At 50.8% G+C, this 25990-nt stretch overlaps 1 protein-coding gene across 1 annotated transcript; it reads left to right on the top strand.

The window, feature by feature from the left end:
* Positions 1 to 5430: 5430 nt before the first annotated feature.
* Positions 5431 to 18343, top strand: Dmrt3 (doublesex and mab-3 related transcription factor 3). Its single transcript, XM_021627460.2, has 2 exons — positions 5431 to 6194; positions 16712 to 18343. The coding sequence occupies exons 1-2, from the start codon at positions 5723 to 5725 to the stop codon at positions 17671 to 17673; spliced, it is 1434 nt and encodes a 477-aa protein (XP_021483135.1). The 5' UTR covers positions 5431 to 5722; the 3' UTR covers positions 17674 to 18343.
* Positions 18344 to 25990: the final 7647 nt, after the last annotated feature.

The raw sequence follows: 25990 nt of genomic DNA on the forward strand, positions 1-25990 counted from the left end.
GTTTTATTGCCCAGTGCTTTACGAGTTTAGTTAAGGAAGATCATTTTATCACACTTGTCAGGCCGCTGCTACTGCAGCCCGTGCCCTTCTGCAGCTGTAGCTACCGTGACGACGACATCGGAGCCTGCCTGCAGTGGGCGAGGGGAGCGGGCCACCGGGCCGCCACCTCGAGCGGTTCCGGCGGTGTTTCCCGTTCCCCGCGTGAAGGCTGTCCCCAGCCCGGCTCCCTTTTCAGTCTTTGTGGCTTTATCTTGAGGGTGTGTAGGGTGGAACCCAGGCCGTCAGCACTGGCCACGGGGAAATGCCTCGACGTCCACCTGCTCACCAGACACCCAGTGCTCGGGGCATGCCAGGGGGACACCGGTGGGGACCAGCCACAGGCCGGGTCACAGAGCCCAGTGGTCCCCGTGGAGGGAAGGCACGGGCCGGCAGGTCTGCGGCACGCCCGCGTAAGAGGCCAGGGCCTGCTCGGTGGGGCGGCGCGGACGCGACCTCGCCGTTTATTCTTGATTGCTAAGATGGAGGCCGGGGTCGAACCGGTGCCGGCTGAGCCAGGGCCTTCCCGGGGAGCTGCTGCTTTCACTGAGTCTGTAGACCCCGCTCGGTCGCGAGGGGAAGGGACGCCGAGGCCTTCCCGGGGAGGGGCCAGGCAAGCCCCTACCGCAGGGCGAGGGCTGAGGTTAAGGGACAGCTGTCGCCGAGGACGCGCTCAGAGCGCAGAGCGGGCCCCGTGGGCCAGCCTCGCCCGCAGGACGTGGGTCCCCCGCCTAGGAGATGCTCGCCCACGCGGGGAGCCGAGCGCCTGGCCGCCTCCCGCTCACAGGGGAACCCGAAGGCTCGCCAGTCCAGGGCGTGGACGCGGCCCGGGTGGGGACGCGCCCGGGAAGGCGGGCGAAGACCGGCGGCCTCTCGTCTCCCACTCGGCCCCGGCGCAGGTCCTTCCCGCCCACCCTCGGAAACGCCGCACCAACTTTCCGTGGCGGGCCTCGGGCGGGGGCGGGGGGCGGGGCGAAGGCGTCGGGGGCGGGGCGCAGCGGGAACGCTCACCGGAAGTCGCCCCTCGGGGCTGCGCGGCCGCGGGGAAAGGGCGCGAGCTCCTCCTGGCCCGCGGTGGTTCTGCGTGGGGCGCCGGTACTCCAGGTCCCGGTGTTTCTGGTGTCCCCCGATTTCGAAATCCAGCGGTCGAGCTTGTACCTGCTCTTCCCTGGTGCTGGCGGCGCGACTGTTCCTCCGGATTGGCTGCTGGTCCTGCCCCTGGACCGGGGAAGTTGCCCTCTGCACCGCTTAGGCTTTGCTCACCGGTTTAGTCTCCCCAAGAAGGAGGAAGGGTGAGGGGAGGCGGTTTCCTGGAAAAAAAAAAGTCTTGGAGAAGTCCCCCTAGCACTTGGAGGGAAACGACTGTTTAGTTTGTCCCTTGAACGTTACTCAAATTACCCGGCCTGGTTTTCTCAGTCTTTGGTTTTTAAATCTCTAAAGAAAGGCTGTGTATTTGAGCCATACTTGAGTTATAAAGTCGCCAATCATTTTACCTCGGGGGAAACCTGCTTCTCCCCCTTAACGCGCACGTGAGCAAAAGGGGCTGCCTCCTTTCCAAAATGGTCTAGGACGTGTCCCCTTCCCAAGACGGTCCGAGGCGGAGTATGGGGTCAGCGAGGGTGTGGCCGCCCTTCTGAAGTTCCCGAGAAACCTTTGTCTAAGATGGTGCAGCAGCGACACAGACACACTCTTCCCAAAAGCCGGAGTCAGGCGGTGTCCAGTCCAGGCTGAGTGTGCGGAACCTGACCCTAGGCCAGAGCCGCTGCCCGCCTGGAGAGTTCTAGAACCCCAAGGTCAGGGCGCCCCGGGTGCTTAGCGTGTCTCAGTTCCAAAGGCACCTGCAGCCAGCTGTTAGGTCGTTGATGTGTCGTGGGAGGGTGATTGTCTGTTCAGAACCTTCCTCCAGCTGAAGGCATCCCTCAGGCCTACTGGATGCCGGCTGGTCACAAGTCCTTAACTGATCATGATCGCCCGAGAAGGGCCTTCAGGGTACCATAAAGACTGAGCTCGAGGCTCTCCCCAGCCAGTTGGGGGCGGAGGAGGACATTACTGCTACCTCAAGACCCCAGTTATCCCCCTACCTTCTTTCAACTCGAAGCTGGCTAAATAGAGATGCAGAGAGAGAGAGAGAGAGAGAGAGAGAGAGAGAGAGAGAGAGAGAGAGCGAGAGAGAGAGAGAGAGAGAGAGAGACTGGGTGAGTACAGAATCGTTCCTGCTGGGTCCCCGCGTACGCAGAAGGGTGACTTTTTTTTTTTTTTAATGCCTGCAAAGGGTTTCCCCCTCCCCAAGACACTCCTCCCCCCTCTCCCCCGCACACCTGTCAACATCAAAGTCACAGAGTTCGAGATACAGCAAACAAAATAGGAACTCCGAGCTCCCCCCCTCCCCCGTGTGAGAGTACAGACGAACAGATGTCTCCAAGTGTCCTACACCCGGCACGCTACGCCACTGTCCTTTGATTAAAGGTTGCTGGGGAGGGGGAGGGACACCTATCGGGACCTCCAGATTTGGAATCACACGCCGGCACTTTCCCAACAAGAACGCTGGCTGGCCTCTTTCCGGAGTTTCCGGTAGTCCCGCACGGAGCCGCTGAGTGTACTTCGGAAGGAGCAGACAACGCTATTTTTCACCTCCTTCAGTATCGGTACCGGTCATGTCCTACCCAGTTAAATGTGGTTTGAAAACACTAGCACCCCACCAGAGGAGCTGGGAGTGGGTGTAGCCTAGCGAGGTTACTTTCGCTTGTAATCCTGCCCCTCCCTTTCCAGCTTCTTTGATGATTTTTCCCATAAGTGCATAAGCTGCAGGGTCTTAGCAGAAGCAGGCCGGCTCCTCCTAAATGTGATTCGGACCATATGCTTTCTGCATTCATTCCCGCATGGGCTTTTCTTCTCTGAACTAACTGCTAACACGTTATAGTCACCTTGAAATTTCCTCTGCTATTTTCCAATTAAAAGCTTAATAGCCCTGGAAACGGAGTTCATGTGGTGAAGTTTACCATAGCCCCTTGTTCTGAAAGGCTTTCTGCTGGGATCCCATTATGTGCTTGAATAAACCCTTTCTGCAAACAGAAATGGGACTCGGGGTTGTCAGGTGTTGGGTTACAATAGACTTTGAGGCAGGGGACATTTTACCAACATAAATACAAACCTGTCCCTATAGGGCGATGTTGTCAAATACTGGGATATGGAAAACATTCCCATCAAATATGAGAAAAGGATTACCACGCTATATCAAATGAGTATTTAGATCTCAGCCCTCGATGTGCTGGAGTGAAGGGGGGGGGAGTACCAAATAATACCAAAAGTGTGAGTGGACTGGGATGGGGCGGCTGGGTGACCCAGGAAGGAAAGGGCATTGCCTTGAGAGTGAAAATGTCCCCCCAAAACCTGGTGCAGAGCTCGGCTGCTTTTCTTCCTCAGAGAAGAAATTTTTTTTCTGGCCGGTTTTGCTGAGCCACTTAGGAGAAATTCGGCTTTGCTGAAAGTCCATGGTCCTTGTCCTTCTAAGAGACACAGATTTCAGAGCAAAACCGTGCGAGTTCCCAGGTTCTCGTCATTCACAGACGGGACTCCTGCTGTGGGCACCCATTTTTCTGTTTCAGGTCCAACGATCCGTGATCCACGGGTGACCTCTCCCTCCCATCCCCACAGTTTACCAAATTCCTTCCAGTTGTAGGGTTAGGAACTCGTTTTTCCTGGCGAAGGGTGGGAAAAGGCAAGGTTAAAGGGGGAGGGGGCAAGAGTCCCCTGCAGCTCTTGAGCTGGTCTCCCAGAGAGAGCATTCGTGTGCAAGGGGTTCCCGTGCAAAGGGGATCCCCAGCAGGTCAGCCTCCAGCTACTAACAACTCCATGCATCTGCAACCCGAGTGGCTAAGGGCATGGGGGAGGGGGGAAAGGTACGCAGCAATATTTATATTCCCCTTTCAAAGTTCTCTTTCCTTTCCAAATCACTCTTCCAGGCAGAAGGCTTGCTGATGGAACCCGCCAGCGGCGCCCTCCTCCTTGGCTGGCTGTGTAGGGCCCGGCCCTGGAAAGCGACCTCCAGAAAACGACTGTGGCCTCAGTGCCTTTCAGGAGTCAGGTACCCTAACAGACCCGTTTACGTTGACATGCATCCACGCGGCAAAAAGCAAATCGCGTGCTCTCCGGGACTTGCACCGTCCGCTTTGAAGCGGTCTCAAGCCTGCATTATGTCTTGATTTTCGTTTGGCTGTTTTCTTGGACGGATGGGTGAAGGCAGCCTTCTCTGTGCCTACGTAGTGGTTGCTGGAATTGGACAAACCAATACTGAAAACAAGCAAAGAATAGGAAAGAAGTTTATGTCGTAAAAAGAAAAGAAAAGAAAAGGGTTATGGGGTCATGTTATACACGAGACTCTTCCCACTCTCACGAAGAGATTATTGTGAGTAGAGTCCATCCCTTGTCCTTAAGTAAATCACAGCGTCTGTGGGGATTTGAACTAGGCAAGCCCGGAGCTTGGCCGATGATTCAGTGATGTTGCGGGATCAGGTACCACGTAACTGTGGGGCCACAGTCTTCTGCCTCCGCTCTCCGAAAGCCTGAACAGTGCTCAAGGAAAACACGCCAGAGAGCACTTCCCCGGCCTTCGGAGGCAGAGGTCTTTTAAGGCAGAAACTGTGCTTTATTTGAAAGACACAAGGAGAGAGGTAGAAAATAAAAATTACCCTATAAAACGAGTTGTCTTCTTGAAGCCTGACAGAATTAAAAAAAAAAAAACAACTCATTTTCTTCTGCAGCAGCGAAAGAGAAACTAGATTGCAAAACGAAGAAGAGCCCCCCAAATTCCCGAGTCACCACCACCCCTCTCACTCCTGATTCCTCTTGCCATGTGGCCACCGCGTGGATCTTGAAACCCGGTGCGCCTGGGGCCGACCTGCGGTGCACCCCCAGTTCCCCCGCAAGCTCTCAATTGCTGAGGCCAAGTGTGGGAACGAAAGCGGTCCGGGGCCCGGCGCTTCCAGATCAGGTCTGGAGCGACGGCAGAGGGTAGGGGAGAGGCCCGCCCGCCGGCTTACAAGCGCCCACCCCCTCGCGATCCTTGCGATCCTTGCACCCCCCACTCCCGTCGGCCCGGGGAGCCGGGTGGCACCGCAGCGCCACGGTCCCTCCCGCCACTGGAAAGCGTAGAGGAGGGCTGGGGAGAGGGGGGCGTGAGCGCCCCCGCCAGAGAGGCCCGGCGGCAGGTGACGGGCAAGGTGAGGCGCAGGAACTCGAGGGGTGCCAGGGAGGAGGGCTGCGCGTGGGGAACGTGGGGAGGCTAGGACCCCGGGGATAGGGGTGGCGGGGAGGGGGAGAGGGAGGGACCGTGGGGGAGGAGGGACCGCGGAGAGGGCGGCGGAGGAGGTGCTGGGGCCAGTCGGCGAGGAAGGGAGCGGCGCGGGAGCTGGCTCAGACTCTAATCAGAGCTCCCACCGGCTCCTTGCAGCGGCCCGAGACCCTCGGCGTGGGAGGACCGGCGGCTGGAGCCTGCGCCCTGGACGGACGCGCCTAGCGTGGGGACCGGCGGCCCAAGCTGCGAGCGCCTTCGGAGCCGGGGAGCCGGCGGCCGCCGCCCCTCCGGGGCCTCCCGGGAGCAGGCCTCCGAGTCCCGCGTTCCCGCGCCCGCCCGCCTGCCCGCCGCCCCGCTCCCCCGCCGCCGCCGCCGGCCGGGGCGGGCCCGGGCATGAACGGCTACGGCTCCCCCTACCTGTACATGGGCGGCCCCGTGTCGCAGCCGCCGCGGGCGCCCCTGCAGCGCACGCCCAAGTGCGCGCGCTGCCGGAACCACGGGGTGCTGTCCTGGCTCAAGGGCCACAAGCGCTACTGTCGCTTCAAGGACTGCACCTGCGAGAAGTGCATCCTCATCATCGAGCGGCAGCGGGTGATGGCGGCGCAGGTGGCGCTGCGGCGGCAGCAGGCCAACGAGAGCCTGGAGAGCCTCATCCCGGACTCGCTGCGCGCTCTGCCGGGGCCCACGCCGCCCGGGGACGCCGCCGCCGTCCCGGCAGCCGCCTCGCAGCCGTCGCCAGCCTCCCAGCCCGGGTCCCAGCCGCCGGCGCCGCCTCGTCCCGCCGCCGAGTTGGCTGCAGCCGCCGCGCTGCGCTGGGCCGCCGAGCCCCAACCCGGGACGCTGCCGGCGCAGCTCGCCAAGCCAGGTGAGAGCGTCTGCTGGGCTGGGCTCGGGCCCCCGAGAGACGGCACCTCGAGTGCGCTCGGGGGTCCGTGGAGGAGGCCGAGGGCAAGTCTGTGGAGAGTTGGCCTTGTTGGGGTCTACTTCCCCAGCGGACACCGGTTCTTACTCTCCTGGAAAAGGGGGTCTTGGGAGTCTGAACCCCGGTGCAGATGGAACCCAGGAGGCCGCCAGAGAGGCCAGCCAAATAGCTGGGCTGTGTGGCCCTATTTCCAGGTGCCTCCCCCACGGCATCAATTCTACGGCTTGGGGGGGCAGGTTTTCCTAGCCTTCGGTTTTAGGTTTTAGGGGGCCTCATTTGGGAGTAGGGCTATGTAGGTGCGGGTTAGCAGTCAGGGCCCAGTGTTTTACTGATTCTAAGTGATACTTGGCTCGCCTGGGACACGTAAAGCAAAAAGGCGTTATATCTCTTACTTAGAGGAACTCGGAATCCTTTTAGCCTGGCTAAGAGGCTTCCAGACAGGATTCCGTAAAAAGAGGCGCCTTCCTGAGAACTATAGGAAAAAGTATTCAAAAAGTTCCAGCGAGGCCAGTTAACTTTTTTGCAGAACTACTTCTTTGGTCCTTTAAAAGAGGGTTTGCTGTGATTTGAAGAAACTAAAAACAAAACTTGGCCTACAGTGGGGAAAACCTAGCAAGTACTTTTCCAGGCTTACACGGGGTTGGCCTGCGTGAAACAACGGGGATTTTCTGGACACCTAGATTCCCTCCTTTCTCCTTGCCTCTCAGAAATGCTTTTATTTGGGGTCCAAGTGGGGTAACAAGGGGGCTCTGAGCCCTGACAGTGGGCGGACCCCAATTTCCACCAAGTTCTCTCTTTTTCGCTCCTTCCTGAGTCTGGCTGTCCCCAGTTTAGGCCTCCTTCACTCTTTCCTGGGATCCCTCTTGGCTTCACTCCTGGCCCCTCTCGGCTTCATGGCAAGTGGAAGTCACTGGACATTGAGTTTGGTGTTTTTCCCGTCATTGGGTAAATGTACAAAGGAGACAAGCCCATCTCCTCTGAGCGGGGTGTACTATAATTAGAAGGCCCACAGTTTTTCTGTAGCTAGAGCCGCTGCCTCCACTTCCTCAGCCCCTTGGAGACTGCTCTTCCTCAGAGAATCCCAGAGCCCTGTGCTGAACCGTGGGAAGCTATACATTCCTGGTGTGTGGTGAGGTGGTAGGTGGTTGGGGGGAGGGTGGCTCAGTCCTTCAGGTAGGCCTGAGGTTCAGAAAGCAAACCCTAGTTTGCTGACTGGGTTTTGTGGGCATTCCCTACAAGGAACATTCGTGTCTTAGAAGTACCTCCCTTCATCTCATTTTTGTGGAAGCACTAGAGCCTGTGGAGGGCTTTCTGGATCTGTCCGGTCCCTCAGGTAAGAACCAGTAGGAGAGTTTGGTTTCAGTCCCAGAAGTGATTCTGTGCAACTGTCTTTGAATTTTCCATTCCGGTTTTCCTGGCTCTAGGACTGGAGTTCCCAGGACTAAAGCAGAAGTCTGAGTTAAAAAAACCAAGTTGGCATTTTTCAGTGCCCATTGCCTACCAGCAGCTCTTAGGGTGCAGTAACCTTGAGTTGTGTGGTCTTTGTCCAAGAGGGGGCTTCTTTAGCATCGCATGGTCCTCCACAATTATCCTCCATAGCCAAAATGTACGAAGAGTCACAAAATCCAAACCAATCTGAAAAGTGTGTGGGTGCGGGCAGGGAGGAGGCCAGGCTGAAGCAGCAGCAGGAGGGCCCAAGCTTTAGGAGAATAAAAAGGGTGCAAACCAGACATTTAGGAGAACGTCAAGTGTGCAAACCAGGCTCGATGCGATGTGTCCCTCCCTCCTCTACTTTCACCAAACATTCGGGGGTAGCCTTAGCCCTCCAAAATTGAGAGAGAGAGAGAGGATAAAAGAATGACTTCCAGAGACTGAGCTGTGAGGGACCAAGGGTTCAGTTTCCAGCCGGTCACACCACATAGCTTGCACATTCACTAACTAACTTTTTTCTTTTATCAGTTGCATTCCTTTTTTTTTTTTTAAAAAAAAAGGAATACATCAGTTGTCTTGGGGGAGGTTGATAAAACAAACATTATAATTTTGCACTAGGAACACAAATGGATTGGTTCTATGCAATGCATGTTAAAAAAAATCCACTCTGTTGGGAGGGGCAGCCAAATTAAAACTCCTGGTTGAGACACTGGTTGGTGTGTTGCTGTGCATTTCTGCAACGCATTTGCATGTGACAGGCAGTGCCCCTTTAGAAGCATCTTAGATCTTCCTGGAAAAGTTAGTCCCTTCCGTGGAGAGAGTGTGGACCCGACGGGATGGAAGGGCCATGAGCCAGTGCCCAGCAACAGTCTCCAGGAGTCAGCTGGCGAACCTTTCAGGTTTGCTCCTTTGTGAACTTGGGTTTTGAACATCTGCTTAGACTCTTTTGCAGGGCAGAAGGCCTCCCACATATGGCTATGGAAAGGGTTGTTCTTGAAGACAAGCACAGGTATGCCAGGAGCACACGGAAGTCTGAGAAAAGCACAGGCCTTTAGAAGGATGTTGGCTAGGCATCATGGGAGAAACCCCCCCCCCCCCCGGAGTTCAGGGAGAGACATGTGAACACAAAAACTCAGTTTTCTAACTGGAAGAAATCTTTCCTAAAATCTCTTTCAAATGTCTCAAAGGAATGTTTGAGCATTCTTTTTGACGTGAGTTTAAGAAGATTATGCGTAGTCTAGTTAAGGGTTGAAATATCCTTTTAAATTGCAGCCTTCTTCTACCTGTCATTGCTAGCTGATCCATTAATTAATTAGATTTTGATTGTGCTCCAATTTCTAACTTAACCTTCCCTATAGATGCTATGAAACTTAGATAGTTCCTTCCTGTCACCTCCATCCCCTCCCCCCATGAAAATAGCAGACCTCTTGAAGCTGCCTGAGCTTCTGAAACAGTAGCTTCAACCAGCCAAGCCGGTCCTTTGAGGACCCTGGGCTCAGGAGCTGAGTAAAGCTAAGGGTCATGGCCAAGGTAAGAAGCTGCAGTCACATTCCCTTCCTTACCCCAGACTTTTCCTCTAGAAGAGGGTCCTGGGTGGCCATAGGCCCTGGTGTCTGGAAAGGACTGATCATTGGCTGTAGAATCTTCCTTCGTGTATATTTGCCATCAGTCAGTCTGTCTGTCTCTCACTCTGTTTCCCATCTGTCTATAATCTGTGTATCTATATAATAATAATAATCTATCTATTCAATCTATCAGTTATTTTAAATGCCCTTGAAGGACAAAGAAACAAAGAGAAACATTTGGTTAGGGATTGAAGAGGAGGGTGGGATAAGAAAGTAAGGTAAGGTGTCCTTTATTCTGAAAGAAGCAAACAAGGCAGCTGGAAAGAGAGAGAGAGGGAGAGAGAGAGAGAGAGAGAGAGAGAGGGAGGAAGGGAGGGAGGTTGATTTTGGAAACTGACCGCACCTTTATGACTGCTCTGGGCTTCCAGCTCCAGCGTGATTTGGATTGCCCTGTCTGCTTCCTTTATTTTATTTATTTTTCCCTTTAATTCTCCAAAGAGAAAGACTTGGCCATTTGTGTTAGGGGAGAGCTCAAGAAAGCCAGATAAGGAAATCCTGTCTGACTGTACACCCAGAGCAAGGAAGAAGCTGGAAACAATTAAAAGTCATCTGGATGTATATCTATGAGTTGAAAAGCTTATCTGGCTTTAAGATGGCTTGATTTGAAGCAAGGGGCTTTAAGGAAAGCCAGATCCAAAGAAATACCAGGACAGCATGACTGCCACTTTGAACCTCTCATGGGGAGAGCTGGATTTGGGGGTAGGGAATCTAGTCCTTGCCTTGCTGCATTGGTTGGGTAGGCTAGTTGCAGTGAGGCCTCTCTGGTGGCCCTGTCCCTGGATGGAGTGGCAGAGAACTCAGGAGAGGCCTGAGTGGCAGTGTGTGTGTGTGTGTGTGTGTGTGTGTGTGTGTATGTGTTCTCTGTGACAGTACTAATGGTTGTCAACTTACTCCTGTCACTCCTCTTTCCTCGCCTAAGGACTAAAGCAAGTCTCCCAGAGCCCTTCCTTCTCAGCCCCTTGGGCCTCAGCAGCCTCCCTGCTTCCTCTGCTCTGGCCTGCCCTGAGGGGCATTGGAATGCTGGTGTCTGTCTGGTGGAGCCTCAGACACTGTCAAAGGAAAAATGAGAGCACTCCAGTAGGAGTTGGAGTCTGTTGCCAGGCAGAGGACCCCTAGCCTGCTCCAGGCTTTATAAATCTGAGGGATGACGGTGCTCTCCACTTACAACCAACTTTTCCTTTCCCTGATGGATGAACTCTCCGGTTTAAAAGATTACAGTAATCACAGGAGGACAGTGTAAATCGAATCTGATAGCAATAACTTTTGGAGAAGGTCAGGCACAAGTGAAATGTTACCAAGCAACAGGCATTTTGTTTGCAAAATACAATCAAAGAGCATTGATGAGAAATTCTTTTTTGCAGCGAGTCAGCACTTTCTATTAACAGCCTTACAGAGGGAATGGAGTAAGTCTTCATAAATCAAAGTCTCTGCAGGACTTGGAACCTTTTCCGGAACTGTTGCATTTCTTCCTGTCAGGGAAGAAGACTGCCCAGTGAAAACCCATTTGCCCGCCTGCCTCCTTTCTTCCTCCACTCTGGCTTTCTTCCTTTTCTTCACCTTTTAAGCCGTGGCAGCCCCCTGGAGCCATTAGACACTCAGGTCCTTGAAGTCCTAGCCCTGTGTAGCTTTGGTTCTATGGTAGGCCTCGTTACAGGACCAACACACACCCTTACTCACACACAGCACGTTAGCTGCCCCCTGGCCTAAATAATACACTCTACTCCTCCGAGAAGAGTAGGTAGGTAGGTGAGAGGTTCCGTTTCGTTGTATGGTTAAAGAGATTTTAAGAAGCACAGCTGTCTTCCAGATAACAGGACGATGTGAGAAACCGGGAACATTGTTTCTGGACTCTACACTCTGATTACAGTGACCAGTCAGACTTGAATTTCAAGCGGCAATGTCGTACCGCTTTTCACGGGGTATTGCTTTACTAGCTCAGTGTCTTCGTGTGTGAGTAACGTTCCCTCCTACGTGACGATACCACAGCCTCCCTGCTTCTGGCCTGTGCGTGACTTGCTGTGTTGCACTCTAAACTGTGACTGACTGAGCAGATGCTTGGGAGTTTTGCAAAAGATTACTTATCTGTAAGCCCCAGTGGCCAAGGCAATGCTCTGGTTACCTGTGTGTAATCTTACCTACCCCAGCACCTAGGGATATGAGGGATTTAAGGGGGTTTGTTAAGTAGATGGATAAGCAAGTAGGGAGCTGCGTCTTTGTAAATATCCTATGAACACGTAGATATGTCATTTTCTCCTCTACTTTTTTGAAACCTTCTACCATCTAAGAAAGAGATCAGGCTGAATTTTTGTAAGACACATGGCGTCTACAATTGCAAACTCGATTTCCTTAAGCCTACCAGCCCCTTCTAAGCAACGCCTGTCCCCTCCCCCTTCATCTTGGTGTTTCAGAATCTCAGACTTAGGATCTTTCTGTCAGCCTCTTGAGTGCTAGGATTACAAGTGTGCACTGCCAGGCCAGGTTAAGGGAGTCACTGTGAACCTTTTATACAGTGTTAAATCCATGTTGACTTCTTACAAAACAAAGCATGAGTATTTTTATGTACATACAGATGCACACACACACATACACACACACACACACATTTTAGAACAAGATTTATTGTTCCCACTTACTTCAAGTTTCTACTCATTCAATTTTTAATGATCCCTCACTCCTGGTGTGAGATCAATGCCGACCATGAGAAACCGCTTTGTTAAATGTTTGTCTCCAGGGAGCCACCGCAGGGCTCCTCCTGCGATTGCTATAGAGTGACATCCTTTGAAAGTGACCCACTGGGGACCTACCTAGATGTCTGCCTCCCCCAAAATCACAGGAGCAGGTGAGATAGGATTGTAAGTTTCTAAGGGCATGACTCACTTCCAGGAGGGGACAGTCCAGTGACTTCCCAGTTACGAGAATTCTGCCAGTGCTTTTGGTTTCATTCTAGATGTTGGGTTTTGTACACTGATGGGACAGAATCTATAAAAGCAGTGACAGCTAAGTCACAACAGTTTTCTATTTTCACGTATTTTGAGCTCCATGTTTGTTTTACCCATATGGCAGGCTTCCTTGAAACACTTGAATACATTTTTTTTTTTATGAAGAAATCCAAAGAAAGATTGTTCAAATTGTAATTTTTAGATTGGGAGCCATTTTCACGTGTTTTGTTTTGTTTTTTTTCCTCCTTAAATTGTATAGCAAAAAAGAAAGTATAGTTGTCATCAAAAGGCATATATGCTTGGAAGATAGTGGCGCTGTTTTCCTCCTTAATTGAAGCTTTCATCATCCTAATGAAAAGTTTGTTTCTGGGTGGAATGTGAACATTTCTGCTTCATGGGCTATGAAATGAAATCTTGAATATTTGTTAATATTTTAAAAGTGTTTTTTTTTTTTCATGTTTAAAAAGCATGCCGTCACTTGTAGTGACTGGCCCGTCATGACAGAAAAAAATAGTATCATGATTTCATCTGCCTTTTAACTGGTGGTTTTACCTTCCTGTACCCGTAGGCAGAGCTGAAACTGTCAGCTGAAATATGCTCCCACTCTGAATGAAACTGATTGGAGCCTCAGTTTCAATACGGCCGAAGGCAGAGGGGTTCTGGGAATATTTCCTGTTTCATTTTCTCAGCTTCAGTCCTGTGTTTCTGTGTCTAGAATGGACTTGTGCTTTAGACCAAGTCAAATGATTTTGCAGTTCATTTAGGAGGGAAAAGCCTGGAAATGTAAAGAAACATCTATCATTAAATCATTCTTTATCACTGAGCCTAAATCTCACCGTCTACGATTGCTTGTGAAAGTCTGTTTATAGTGGTTTGCGACGCTTTTACTCAGGTACAACAACAGACATGACAGTGCCCCCCAAATTGCCTGTCAGAAATTATTATTATTTTTTTTTAGTGAGGAGTTTGTCTTGGTACAGCTTTTGAGTACCCCATCCTTGGCTCTGTTTTGAAACCCAGCTCCCTTGGGTGTTGATGGGCATCCTGCTTACAGCAACTTCTCAACCAGATTCCACGTGCCGCCTGGCATGTGACCCCGCTCCTCTCACTGGCCTGTGCCTCCCTCTCTTTTCCAGCATAAGCACTGCTGTGCTCAGTTGATTACAAAGCCCTTAATTCATGTATTTGGTTCCTATGCCATCCTGCCAGCTTTTCTCACATTGAGCCATAGCCTGGACACTGAGATTGGGGTGCTGGTGAGCCCAGAAATCTTCAAAGAGCGTGGATGACTCAACGTGGCCCTCCTCCACTCCTCAAATACCCCAAAGTACGTGGTACACTGGCCTGTTTCAGGAGCAGGGGCAAAGGACAGCACAAAGAAGGGAGAATAGCTTTGTCATTATTTGTCATTTGAGGTCTTCCAATTACCGGACAAGCCGGCAGCCATGGAAGGTTACATGAGGTGTGTTGTGCAGAACTTGGAAGAGAGACACAAAGATAGACTTGTGTCCTGTGTGGCTGAGCATCCCACCCCACAGTGTCTGTCGCTGCCTTGAGAGGAATACATCTTTATGGTGTAGGTATGTTTGAGTAGCCAGATGATAATTGTCCCTCACTAACCTGGGCCTGGGGTTACCTAGAGCCTTAAGTCAGCTGTGGAAGAGTGGACCAGGCTGATGGAACCGTTTTCCTGGAGAAGCTTTCAGTGTTGGAATTCGCTCAAGGAGGGTGAAATGTTACCGTTTGAGACAGGAAGCTATTTTTAATTCCCCTCCTTTCTGTTAAGGACAGCAAAGTTGTGAGCTTTCCAGGTGTGTGGATATGCCCCTTCTTCCCAAAGACAAGGTCTTCTCTCTAGCAGAAGTAAAGCCAGTAACAAACAAAACCAAATCCTATCAGCTCAGCAGAGTGCTGTGACACTGTGTCCTATTTTTCTTATTTTCTGGTAAAATACACGCAACAGATTTTCCCCATTTTTAGCTGCACGACTTGGTGACATTGAAGACGTCTATGATGCTTTGAAACAGTCCCCACTACCCATCCATCCAGAACTTACTCATTATCCTCAACTGCAGCCTCATGGTCATTAGTGACACCCTGTCTCCGCCCTCCTGGAGCTGCTTCTCTACTGTCTCTGTATTTCATCCATCCTAAGCATCTCATAGAAGTGAAGTCACATAACTGTTTGCGGCCAGCTTGCTTTAGTTAGATTATCATTAAGGCTCCTCCATGTAGCAGAGTTTCAGAATTTCATTCCTTTTTGAGGCTGAATAATAGTCCATTTTATTTATCTTTTCATTTTGGTGAACATGTGGGTTGCTCCTACCTTGGGACTTCTGTGAATAAATGCTTTTTGGTGCCTTCCAAACCATGCCTGGTCAGGTTTGCTTTCTCTCCAGTACATGTGTCTTATTCCCCCAAGTTAATGAGCTCCATGAGCTTACACTTCCTGCTGTTTTTCCCCCTTTCTTGTTTCCTTGTTTTGGCCTCTTGCAATAAATACTTGATGCTGATATAATGAAAGATGAATTTAGGTGCCTAGAGATGGGTGGCATTTTAAGCATATCTGTAGGTACATGGGAAAAGTATTGAACTTGTTTTCCAAAGCTCCATTTGACCCGGGGTCAAAATCCAATGGTGTGCTCATTTCAGAGATAATGCATTGTCACTGTCCACCTCTTCTCAAGGGTTTATCAACAGAGTGGTAGGGGAGTTACGAATGGGGTCATGAGTCGGGAGTATACACGGGAGCTGGCTGGTCGGAGTATAAATCTGCATGGGCCTTTTTGTTTGGTTGGTTTTTGTCTTATGTGTCAAGGACATGGGATTCAAATGGCTCAATAATTGGGAGGTAAAAGCTGGGCTTGTTGTCCTGGGAAGCAGCAGAAGAGAAGATATTAAATTTCTTTTGTAAAACTAGGCCTCTGGTGAATACTATTGGAAGCCAATGGGGGGGGATTCATCGTGTAGACTACAAATGAATCCCCCAATTAAAAAAACAAAACAAACAAACAACAAAACAAAACAACTAATAGTTTTTATTGAAAAAAGCAGGGTAATAAAAGTGAAACTTGGGGATGAGTATGAATTTGCGTTAGATGTGGTTGAAAGTTGTATGATTTATAATTTTAAGAATGTTTTAAAACACACTGGTGTTGGGCCATAGGCTTCTGTTGGATTTCTTTATGCTTAAGATACATGTGGTGTTAGAAAAACGTCTATCAATGGGGCTTTGTTTAAAGCTTTGAGAGTAACAGCAACAGGTAGGGAGGTACGCCTTCCAGAAGCCGCTTTGACGAAATTTCACCTCTAGCTATCTGCACACAATCAGGTTTGCCCACAGAGAGGCCCACAATGAGTCTCTTCAGGCCGGAAGAGAAAACAGATCTACAATTGCTTACAACCTGTCAACTGCCTCATTGGGAGGGGTTTTCTCCCCCCACCCCTTCAGGCCAGTTACTCTGGATTAAGCAGCCGCTACTAGCACAATATTTATTTTAAAGTACAAAAATCTATTTGCATGTAGTTTGCTAGTAAAAAAAAAAGTCCCTTTATTTATGGTTCTGTTAGAATTTACTATGAAACCCAAAGCACTCTTGCCCACTCCCTTCTGCCTCTTTAGCACTTCAGTGCTTACTCCTCTGGGTGGAATCTTCCATTAAAATGTCAAATTGGCAACCGGTCTGTTTCATAGCTAGTCTTGGCTCTATTAAGGGATTTCTTTGTCCTCCCTCCTTCTCCAAAATTATAATTTGAAATGTTGCCTTGTAGGGTCTGTTCCACGGCACACCAGTTCACACAAAGGCATCCATCTTCCCCTTGTCCCAGCCGGTGGACAGTTCCCAAACCTTCCGGCCATTTCTTTCTCCTCTTCTGCATTTGTCCTGCCATCCACAATGCGGACTGGCTTTGTTTGGCCTTTAGTAAAGGCTTGGGGCAGCTGAGTTTGCCTGGCTCTTCAGTGGCTTTTTACAAGTGATTTCAAGGGTTGTATTTGTCTTTCGCTTAGAAACTGTATCAACTAGTTATTATATATGATAACCTGATTTAAAAAAAAAGCCTTTTAGGAACACAAGCCGGTGGGAAGCAGATGTGATTCCTTAAGTGCTGTGCGGGGGTGGTGTGTACCAGGTGATAATGGTCAGAGTCCCTCCTGTGGCCTTTTTCTGGGCTCTGTCCTTGTTCAGAGCTTTACAACCCCACACGTGGGGTAGCCAGTTCAGTGAACTCCTCCTGGCCTTCAGTGCCTTTCAGGCAAGCCTCCTCTCCTACAGCACTCCGAGAAAACACTGGTTGCGCCATCTTCTTTTACTGACACCCCCCGCCCCCCCGTTTGTCAGTAGCTTTTGATTATTTTCTTTATAGGCTGGCAGTGTATGGTGACCCATCGAGCCAAACTTCCTCATCCCAGAAGCCTGAGTGCACACCAACAAGGGATTAACCCAGCTGTGCTCTTGCCTTTCAGACCTGACTGAAGAGCGACTTGGGGACAGCAGTTCAGCCGAGAACGCCGCGGAGGCCTTCAGTGACAAAGACGCCGAGCAGAGGAGCTCCCCAGAGGTCGTCAAAAGCAAGAACTGCTTCACTCCGGAGAGCCCCGAGATCGTGTCTGTGGATGAAGGCGGGTACGGCGTGCAGAAAAACGGGGGCAACCCCGAGAGCTGCCCCGACAGCCCCAAGTACCACGCTGAGCAGAGCCACCTCCTGATCGAGGGCCCGTCGGGGACCGTCTCTCTGCCCTTCAGCTTGAAAGCCAACCGGCCCCCCCTGGAGGTGCTGAAGAAGATCTTCCCCAACCAGAAGCCCACGGTCCTGGAGCTCATCCTGAAAGGCTGCGGGGGCGACCTGGTCAGCGCCGTGGAGGTCCTGCTGTCCAGCCGCTCCTCGGCCGCCGGGGCGGAGAGGACGGCCGAAGAGAGCCTGGTGCTGCCCTCCAGCGGCCACATCTTTGAACACACGCTGGGCTCCTACCCCATCTCTTCCTCCAAGTGGTCGGTGGGCTCCGCCTTCCGGGTCCCTGACACCTTGCGCTTTTCCGCGGACTCTAGCAACGTGGTCCCCAACCCCCTGGCCGTGCCCCTGCAGCACCCTTTCCCCCAGCCACCCCGGTATCCGCTGATGCTGAGGAATACTTTGGCCAGAAACCAGTCGAGTCCCTTTTTGCCCAACGATGTCACCCTCTGGAACACCATGACGCTGCAGCAGCAGTACCAGCTGAGGTCCCAGTACGTCAGTCCATTTCCCAGTAACTCCACTAGCGTCTTCCGGAGCTCGCCTGTGCTCTCCTCCCGCACCACCGAGGACCCTCGGATCTCCATCCCCGACGATGGGTGTCCAATCGTGACAAAGCAGGCCATCTACACAGAGGATGACTATGACGAGAGATCCGACTCCTCAGACTCTAGAATACTCAACACGTCATCCTAAAGTGTGCCCGTGGGTGGCGATGGTGACATTTTGTGTGTGTTGGAACCCTGGGCCCCCCAGGAGAGTCCGCTAACGCTGTATCCTCTTTCCTCCTGTTTGACAAAGTGACTGTGCTTGCTAGTCTATACATTAGCAATAAAAACATAACTTATTTAATTTCCTGCACTTCACTGGAAAATGCCAAATAGTTCTGCTCTGTGGATTTAGTGCCGAATGTTGTAAATGAGTGTAAGGGTAAGGACTGCCTGGGGAGGCTGGGCCTGAGGGAGATTTATTTTGGGGGACAGCTTCACTCCTAAATTCAACCTGGAACGTTAAGTGAAACAGTACACTTGAATGCAATTTTGTAAAAGAGGACTCCTCAGGATGCTGGAAACCCTAGGGAGGGGTTCGGTTGCCAACCAGACTCTGAACAGGGACATTCTAAAGAGAGACTGCACTTCAGACTAGAGCGGACTGCCACAGGCTCTTATTTAAGCTTGGACAGTTTTCAGAGACAAACTCCATTAAGAATTATTCCTTTCACATGGCTGAATCGAAACACGTGTAATGTCAATATAAAACCAATCACAGCTGTGAACTGCATGAAATGTATTGTGAAACGAACACAAGATTAAGCTTCGTCAGGTTATTGTAGCATGCTAAGGACTCTAGAAAAATAAACTAAGGAGATGATCTTGGTTGATGTCTTTTGTACCTGTGGAAGGAAGACCTAAAAAAAGCTTCCCACTAATGCATGGGTCAGAAACCCAAGATAGCATTCAATGGATGTGTCCTGGACCGGGCCTACCCTGTAGTGGTGGAGCCGGCACTCCAAACAATAACAAGACACAGTAAGACATGAAAAACTACTGAGCAAGAGAAGGGTGGGTGGTGTGCTCAGCAGAGACCTGACACAGAAACCACTGGGCACATGAGGCACACGAACACTGTTGCTCCCAGAAGGATGGCACCCTTACATTCAGAATATAGATGTGAGTGCCTCCATTTTTATCTGGCTCATTCTGGGATAAGGCAAAGCATTCGGGGCTCCCTTCCCCCCAATTCTTTGGAAAAGCATTCTCGGGTTTGCTGTATGTGGCGAACTTCTCACTCAGAAATTTCAAGCAGTACGTGAGGACCCCCACCATGACTTTGCGTTCTCGTTCTTCAAGAAGCCTGGGAGGGGTAATGGCTGCTCAGGTCAGGTAATCATGTTATGAACCTTATAACTAAGCGCAGAGGCGTCTAAATGAGGGGAGTGCAGGCAGCACGCTAGACAGGCAGAAGCTTTGAGGGGCTCTTGAGTGATAGGGAAAGGCCAAAAATTCACTCCAGACCCCTTCAAGCCCAGCCCATCTCCGGGAAAAGGGTCTTATTAAAAAAACAATCTTGTCATTTTTGTTTCCACAGGGTGCCACTAGAATGGGTAATCTTTGAGTAAAAAAAAAAAAAAAAAAAAAAAAAAAAAAAATTCTTTGTCTTGATTGGACTATTATGTATTTCATGGACATAGTTACATGCCAGAGTCCCTGAAAGTAAATATCACTCTGTAGTTGAGGCTTCCAGGAGGGAGAAAGTGAAGGAGAGAATAATTTGCCCTTTGAGCTTTTGTTTAACGAGCATCGGTGATGACCTCCTATTTGAACCAAGCTGTTCTGAAGCCTGCCTCTAGGTGGTCCTTCTCCAGGTCGAATGGTCCTAGGTGGAACGAGAAATGGCTGATGTGTATCCTCACAGCTGTATCATCAATGTCTTGGGCTTCTTTGATGGTGGACAGCCAAAGACACAGTTTGCTTGTGAGCTGGTGTAGATCTGTGCCCCCCCACCCCCCATCCCCCGCCATGTTATCTTTTGAAGAAAGAACTATTTTGGTGAGAATAGAGTGGGCAGTGCTCCTGAGTGAGAAACGGGTTGCTAGGCTCCTATATCCCGTTCCCTCTGCATTCCTAAAAGCTGAGCCCTCTGGTTAAAGTGCCACAACCTCTTAGACACTGACCCAGCTCTGAGGCCGTCCTGCTGCACACCTCAAGGACTCTGGGTGCACCTGCCCACAGCACTTGGTTTCTCTTTCCCATGCAGAGGAACACCTGGATGTCAGGGTCAGGAGAACATCGCCCCACTTGCAGATAAATTCCGGCCATCACACAGCAACTGTGGACTTGGTGATACTCACCATCTATTTGACCCGGTCTAACCGTTCAGTCTGGTTAGAAGTTGGTTCACGTTGAACTTCAGTCTCTCCCCCCAACCCCCCGTTCTGGTGAGGTTCTGTCTACTCCTGATTTTAGTTAAATGCTTCATCCATCTAAGATGCCGCGACTGTGTTAGTTGTGCTGCGATTCTTTGTGTCTCAAAGCGGTTTGTGCCCCCTAGTGCCATGCTTCCAAGGCAAATTCCTGAACAGATTCTGACTTGAGCCAGAGTCTCTGGCTGTTGGTTTGATGCTGTACGTTTGCATCATCTTCCCCAGGTAATTTTTGAATTCGCTAGATTAGACAATTTTTTTTTCTTCCTCTCCTGGGTGGTTTTCTTTTCAGATCTGTGCCGAGTAGAATAATCCAGGGATGTAAACTCTATGGCTGAGATGTCCAGTCTACCCTTTACACGGCAAACCTCACTGTGTAAGCACCTGACCGCTTACCCTATGTCTAACGCACACAGGGTCAGTCCCTGGGTGGCTACACATGTGGAGTCATAAATGCCTGTTTCTGGAAACCTCCCACTGGTAAAGGACCAGAAAATAGCCTTAATATGTGGGGCCCTTTCTGCCTGGGGGAAGGAAGGCTGGTCTTTTCGGTGCCCTGGAACCTTCTAGTTATTCCACTGGTGGGTGACATCTGAGAATAGATGTTAGTTCCCCTGCTGCTTAGGATTTTGAAAAAGCAGCAGCAATCTTCACAGTGGGGTGAAAGTAGTTTCATAGATGGATCTGGAGGCCAGGCTCCTAAGCAACAGTAGGTGGCCAGGTAGGTAACAGGCACCAGGGAAGGGGAAAAGCAGTAGTGATTCTGGACCACTGATGGGAGTTGTTAGGTTAGCTAAAAGCCCCCCAGTGAGTTATTTTACATATTTAAATTTTATGAAAAGAAACTGCAGCAGGAGAGAGTGAGAGTTGCAGCTCCCGGGTAGTGTAGGATCTGCTTCTCAGGGACTGCCCTCTCAAGGTCCTCATGCATGCCCTGTGTATCCATTTGGACAAAGGCAGTGAGAGGGGGCCATCTAGGGAACATTTGTCGGCTGCCCAGCAAACAGGCTCCAGCTGCATTTGAACTGACGTACTTGAAAAATGAACTTGATTCCACTGCATACTGTCTCAGTGATTCATTCTTTCTATGCGTATTTACTCAGCAGAAGGAAGTCTGGAAGAAGATGGATGCTAAATTTATATGTTAATTTTAATATTGAAGCTATCCTATACTTGAAGAATAAGATCAATGCTTCAATTTCATTTCTTATGTGATACTGAAAGTTGTCATCGCTGGGGGAAAAAATCGCTTCCGAATGCATTCTCCCCAAATTTCAATCTTCCAGGGCAGAGCAGCCTCGGAAGAGGCAATCTTGCCTTTTGCTGATGGTCCATGCAGGGCAGGCTTCAGGGTTCCCACAGTATCGCTTACTTTCTCAGTGTCAAGGGGAAATAACAAGGGTAGTGGCTTGTCCTTAAATTACAATGGCTGGCGCTTATTTACCAAGTGGATGGTGAGAGTTGACTGGGATTGCTGAGCTGTGTCACGAGTTTCATATATCCCGCAGGCAAAGCCACCGGACTTAGCAGAGAGTAAACTCGGCAGTTGTTAAGAAAACTTATCCCTCCAGAAGGTCGGAGTCACTGCCTGGCGGTTTCTAGACCACGACCTCAAACTCTCAGTGGGATTTAGAAGAAAGATTCCAGAGGTCCACGAAGAGTTGTCTGGTGGTGGTGGGGAACGGGGAATCTCTGCTTCCCAGCCCAGGATGGCGGAACCAGATGTGTGATGGCTGCTAGAAGGGAGAGTGGGAGGGCTGGGCTGGCCACGCTGCTCAGCCTGAAGGCTCCTGTGAGAATGTCAGGGGGCTCTGTCCTCTAGCAGGCTGCTGGCCAGGCACTGGCCTTCTTTCGGCTTCTACCTTAGGGAGAGTTGGCTGCTACAGACTGGAGATCTTCATTCTGTGGATTGCATCTAGACCAACCAAGGGGGCGAGTGGGGCACTTAGTCTGAATTAGTGGCCTTTTCACGTTTTTAGAGAAGAAAACACGCTGTTTGTGGAGGGGACATTTTGTTTCCTGTTCTCTTCTCCTCCCCTTTCCTTTTACTTTCCCTTCATATTCCCCTCCCCCCCACCTCTTTTCACCTTTCTGTCTGAGATATAGTCTTGGTAACTATTTTAGTTCCGTGCTCCACCCCTCTGTATCACTCTCCCGAGCGATGGTGTATATGCCTGGCTAAGGAGCCTTTCTCTGCTTTGCACAAAGGTACATTGTTGGCATACTTAAACAAACAAACAAACAAACAAACTCCTTCATTTACATTTAAAAAATATCTCTTTCTCCCTATTCCACCCAATCACTTCTAACACCCCAACACCAGGCAGGAGAGAGAAAGGGTTAGTGGGAAGGGGGCTAAGTTCTCTTAGCTGCTTCCTGCTGGTTAGGGTCCTCAGGTTCTTTGGAGCCAGTCTGGTCTTCATTTCCGGAGATCTCCCACTTCTTGTCTCACTGCGTCAACAGCAACAGGAGCTGCAGAGGGGAAGCAGCAGCAACCTTGTTCTTTTTCCGATCTCCTCACCCTCTGGGCTCTGGCATTTATTCTCTCTCCAGAGTCTTCACATTTAAACTATCTACAGCTGGCAAAGATCCCCTCTCAGAGGCCGCATGAGGCAAATAGTCTGCTGCTGTGGACCATCTGAATCAGTCCTGGGATTAAAACAAAATCGTGTCTATATCCACAACAGGACATCAACATCTAGTAGCTGCCCTAGGAAAGGATGGGGAGAAAGAAAGACAAAGAGTAAATGAGTCAGGAGAAGGATGGTGGCAGAATCTTGGCCACTGGACCAACCAGACCCTCCCTTGTCCATTTTGCAGCCAGTCCATCCTGAAGGGCTGAACTGCAGGAGAGGAACTGAGCATCATCGTGAAAAGGGCTCAGGAGGAAGGGATCTTCATCGCCCAGTCTCCGAGGCCCTCTGAGAAAATAGGAAGTGGCTTCGGATTACTTAGTGTTTAATTTACAGAAATGAAAACCCAACCCTCATTCCGTGGGGCTGAGATGAAAAATTCCAGGAAGGGGAAGTAGACAGCTGGTTTTGTTGAGAACTCTACTACCTGCAGCTGTTAGCTTAGCCATCTGTGTGGTTTTCCTTTTGAAGTACTGGAGACGGCCTCTAGGGCCTGTTGCCTGCTAGCCCAGGCTAGCTCTCCGTTCTGACTGTGATTTATCTCCAGAGATTTTTGCCAGTTCAGGTTCAACTGGACTGATATTGTTTGGGACTGCCTGAGCAACAGTGTGGGAGATAACGGGAGGGTGGCTGCAGATGCCATCAGCGAACTGGTTGATCCTGTCTTCTGTCTCTGAGACAGCTTGAAGCTGCTCATCCATGTCCCCAGTATAGTAACATCCACAGTCACAATTCGCTGCACGTTCTGCGTCTTCCAGAAACATCTATGTCTAATGTGGCTTACTTCTGAAAAATACCTGATTATGGTTAGAGTCTTGAAAATGTGAGGCGTGCTCTGCCTACTGCTGTTCATACCGACAGGGGAAGTCTAAGGAACCCAACAGCAATTTATCTAAATTAGCATCTCAAAGCTCCCCCTGGATAGCACTGTTTTGAAACATCTGACAACCTAAGCTCATTCCAAATGCAAATGAATTTATTAGAAACCAGTTTCCCCCAGAAGCTGCCTTTTCCAAAAGTGGCCTTGTGTTATGAGGTAGAAGAGGAAGGGGCTTGGGAATACCTCACCAGGGTTGGCCCCTGTTCTAAGCGACTTCACCTCGTCCTCTCGGTGATCACGCGAGGCTCTCAGAAATCGCTATTTCCATTTGACATAAAGCAAAGTAATAATTTGCCTGAGGTCAGCTACCGGGGAAATCCCATCTCAGTTATGGGCTGGGGGCAAAGGGCTTTTGGAACCACTGGCCTCTGTCCAACCCGGTTCTTTTCTCTTGGGCTGGGGAAAGCATCCAGCAGTGAAGGCAGTAACAGCATGGCTGTTGAGAGTGGTTTCTTGGAGGTCGATGGCAACAGAATCCTGGCGTTAGAGCAACCACAGTACTCCTTGTCCATCCCGTAGCCTCTAGCCATGGCCACTGTTACTGTTTTTCATTGCTCTGCTGCCCCCTAGGGGTCAGTGGGAGTAGTGAAATTAGCTTTTTTTTTTTTTCCCTCTCTAAGAAAGGTTTGGGCCATTTCAAAGAAACAGAATACAAAATCTTTATTCATTTCTTTCAAATTCAAGGACCTCCCCACGGGGGGGGGGGCATTTGTGATTGAGGCGATGGCAGCACACACCCAGCCCCACAGGAAGTAAGCCAACAGCAGCACCCAGGAGGGTCTTGGATTGGGGTGGAGTGAAGTGGATTTGAACTGCCCGAAGGCGTCAGCTAATAATCTATATCCCAGATCTCCCAGAAGCCTTCTGATTTCTAGCTCCGAACGTGGACCGCCCCTCCCTCTAGGAATCCTCAGTTGTAAAGACAGCCACTGACCTTTGTCCCACCAGAGAGCGCAGCCTTAGGAAACCCGGTCCAGCCCTTCAGTGAGGAAGCGACGCGCTTCTAGTCATATTTGAGAACACGATGCTCATCTTTGAAGGGTCTACCCAGAAGAACAAGCTACTCTCTCAGGTTAGCACATACGAGAATATGCAAATCGCTGTGATGAGGTGTGTGCATGGGAGGGGGGCAGGGTGTGAGTGGAGTGGGGAGGGTGGCCCTAGTGTTCAGAAACATCTGGGAACATCACGTAATCACTTCCATGGCCAATTACTCGTCCTTCAGAGTTAGAGTTTGGCTTGATCAGTTTACAAGGAAAATTACCGTGACAAACATTATTAAAAGGAAAGTCTTGGAGCGAGTTTGTAATTTTGAAACGTGGGGGTAGGGCTCAGCTGCCTTCTAGGGACTCCTTCCGAGACTGGAGGTAGAGGCAGAAAAGGGTGGAGGTAGTGAGATGGACGACACTGGGCTTGAACAGGTTTTGGCTGCGGGTCCATGTTTCCTCCTACCAGGTCATGTGGGTGGCCCGGGGCATCCCGTCCCTCTGCTCCGTGGCTGTCAACCTCAGCTCCGTGTGGACCAGGGTGGACAGTATCAGGTAGTAGAGGCTACCGGAAGGACGGAGGATGGAGTCTTCTGCCGTGGGATCCTGCTTCCGGGATGTGCGGCTCTGGGCCTGTTTCCGGGAGGGGCGGCTCTGTGGCTGCCCAGCACCAGCTCCGCGGGCATCTATGGCCGTGGTGGGTGGGCAGAGGGAGTGGATGTACCATCTATGTTCTGGATTCCAGGCAGCATCGTCCCGCAGCGACATGGAGCAGGTGGTAAAGGATACAGAGAGCCAGGGTGCTCATGGGAAGATCCTGGCGAGGGCAGCGATCTTGGCTCACTGGAGGGAACCAGGAAGAAGGGAAGGGGTAATCCTGTCCTCCGCAGGGCAAGCCGCTTGCCCAGGGAAGACTTTTCTGCAGATGGGGCTGAACTCTTTCTGTACCATCCCGAGGGTGGGGGGCACTCATTCACCCCACAGAGGCGTTAGCAACTTCCTCTGAGCCCTGTAGCCCCCAAACACTATTATTTCTCAGATTTCCTGAGTTCCCCCCCCACTTCCATTAAAAAAAATTATTTACTTATTTGTATGTGTGGGTGTTTTGCCTGTATGTATACCTGTGCACCACAGGCATATCCAGTGCCCTGGGAAGCCAGCAGGAGGCATCACCCCCGCCCCCCAGACTGGAGTTACAGACAGTTGTGAGCTGCCACATGGGTGCTCGGAATAGAACCCTGGTCCTCTGGAAGACTAGCCCGTGCTTTTAGCCGCTGAGCTGTCTCTCCAGCCTTCTTTTCTTGCTGAGGTTCAGGGTTAACTGTTTCTATTTGCTGGTTTTGTGGCTTGTTTCTGCGCTCATGCCAGCAGCCCCAGGGCACAAGGAAACAAAGCAGGTCAGAGTCTAGCTAGGTGCTCCGAAGGCCTGATTCAGCCCTGGGTGTGTTTTGTTTAGCCAGTGTGGTGTTTTTGCTCCATCTCCAAACGAACACTGACACTTATACGTGGGAAGATCTCGCTTATGTGCTCTGTTGCGGCTTTGCTGGGATGCGAGGGAGATTTGGGAAACAGACCGGCCTGTAGCTTTCCC

Source organism: Meriones unguiculatus, chromosome 1 (genome assembly GCF_030254825.1).
Source record: "Meriones unguiculatus strain TT.TT164.6M chromosome 1, Bangor_MerUng_6.1, whole genome shotgun sequence".
NCBI classification, from domain to species: Eukaryota; Metazoa; Chordata; class Mammalia; order Rodentia; family Muridae; genus Meriones; species Meriones unguiculatus.

Bases quoted from the DNA above. Each gene is read 5' to 3' on its own strand.
- Dmrt3 (XM_021627460.2), top strand. From the start codon at position 5,723: ATGAACGGCTACGGCTCCCCCTACCTGTACATGGGCGGCCCCGTGTCG. The intron at 6,195-16,711 runs GTGAGAGCGTCT...CTTGCCTTTCAG, and splicing joins GGCGCAGCTCGCCAAGCCAG to ACCTGACTGAAGAGCGACTT.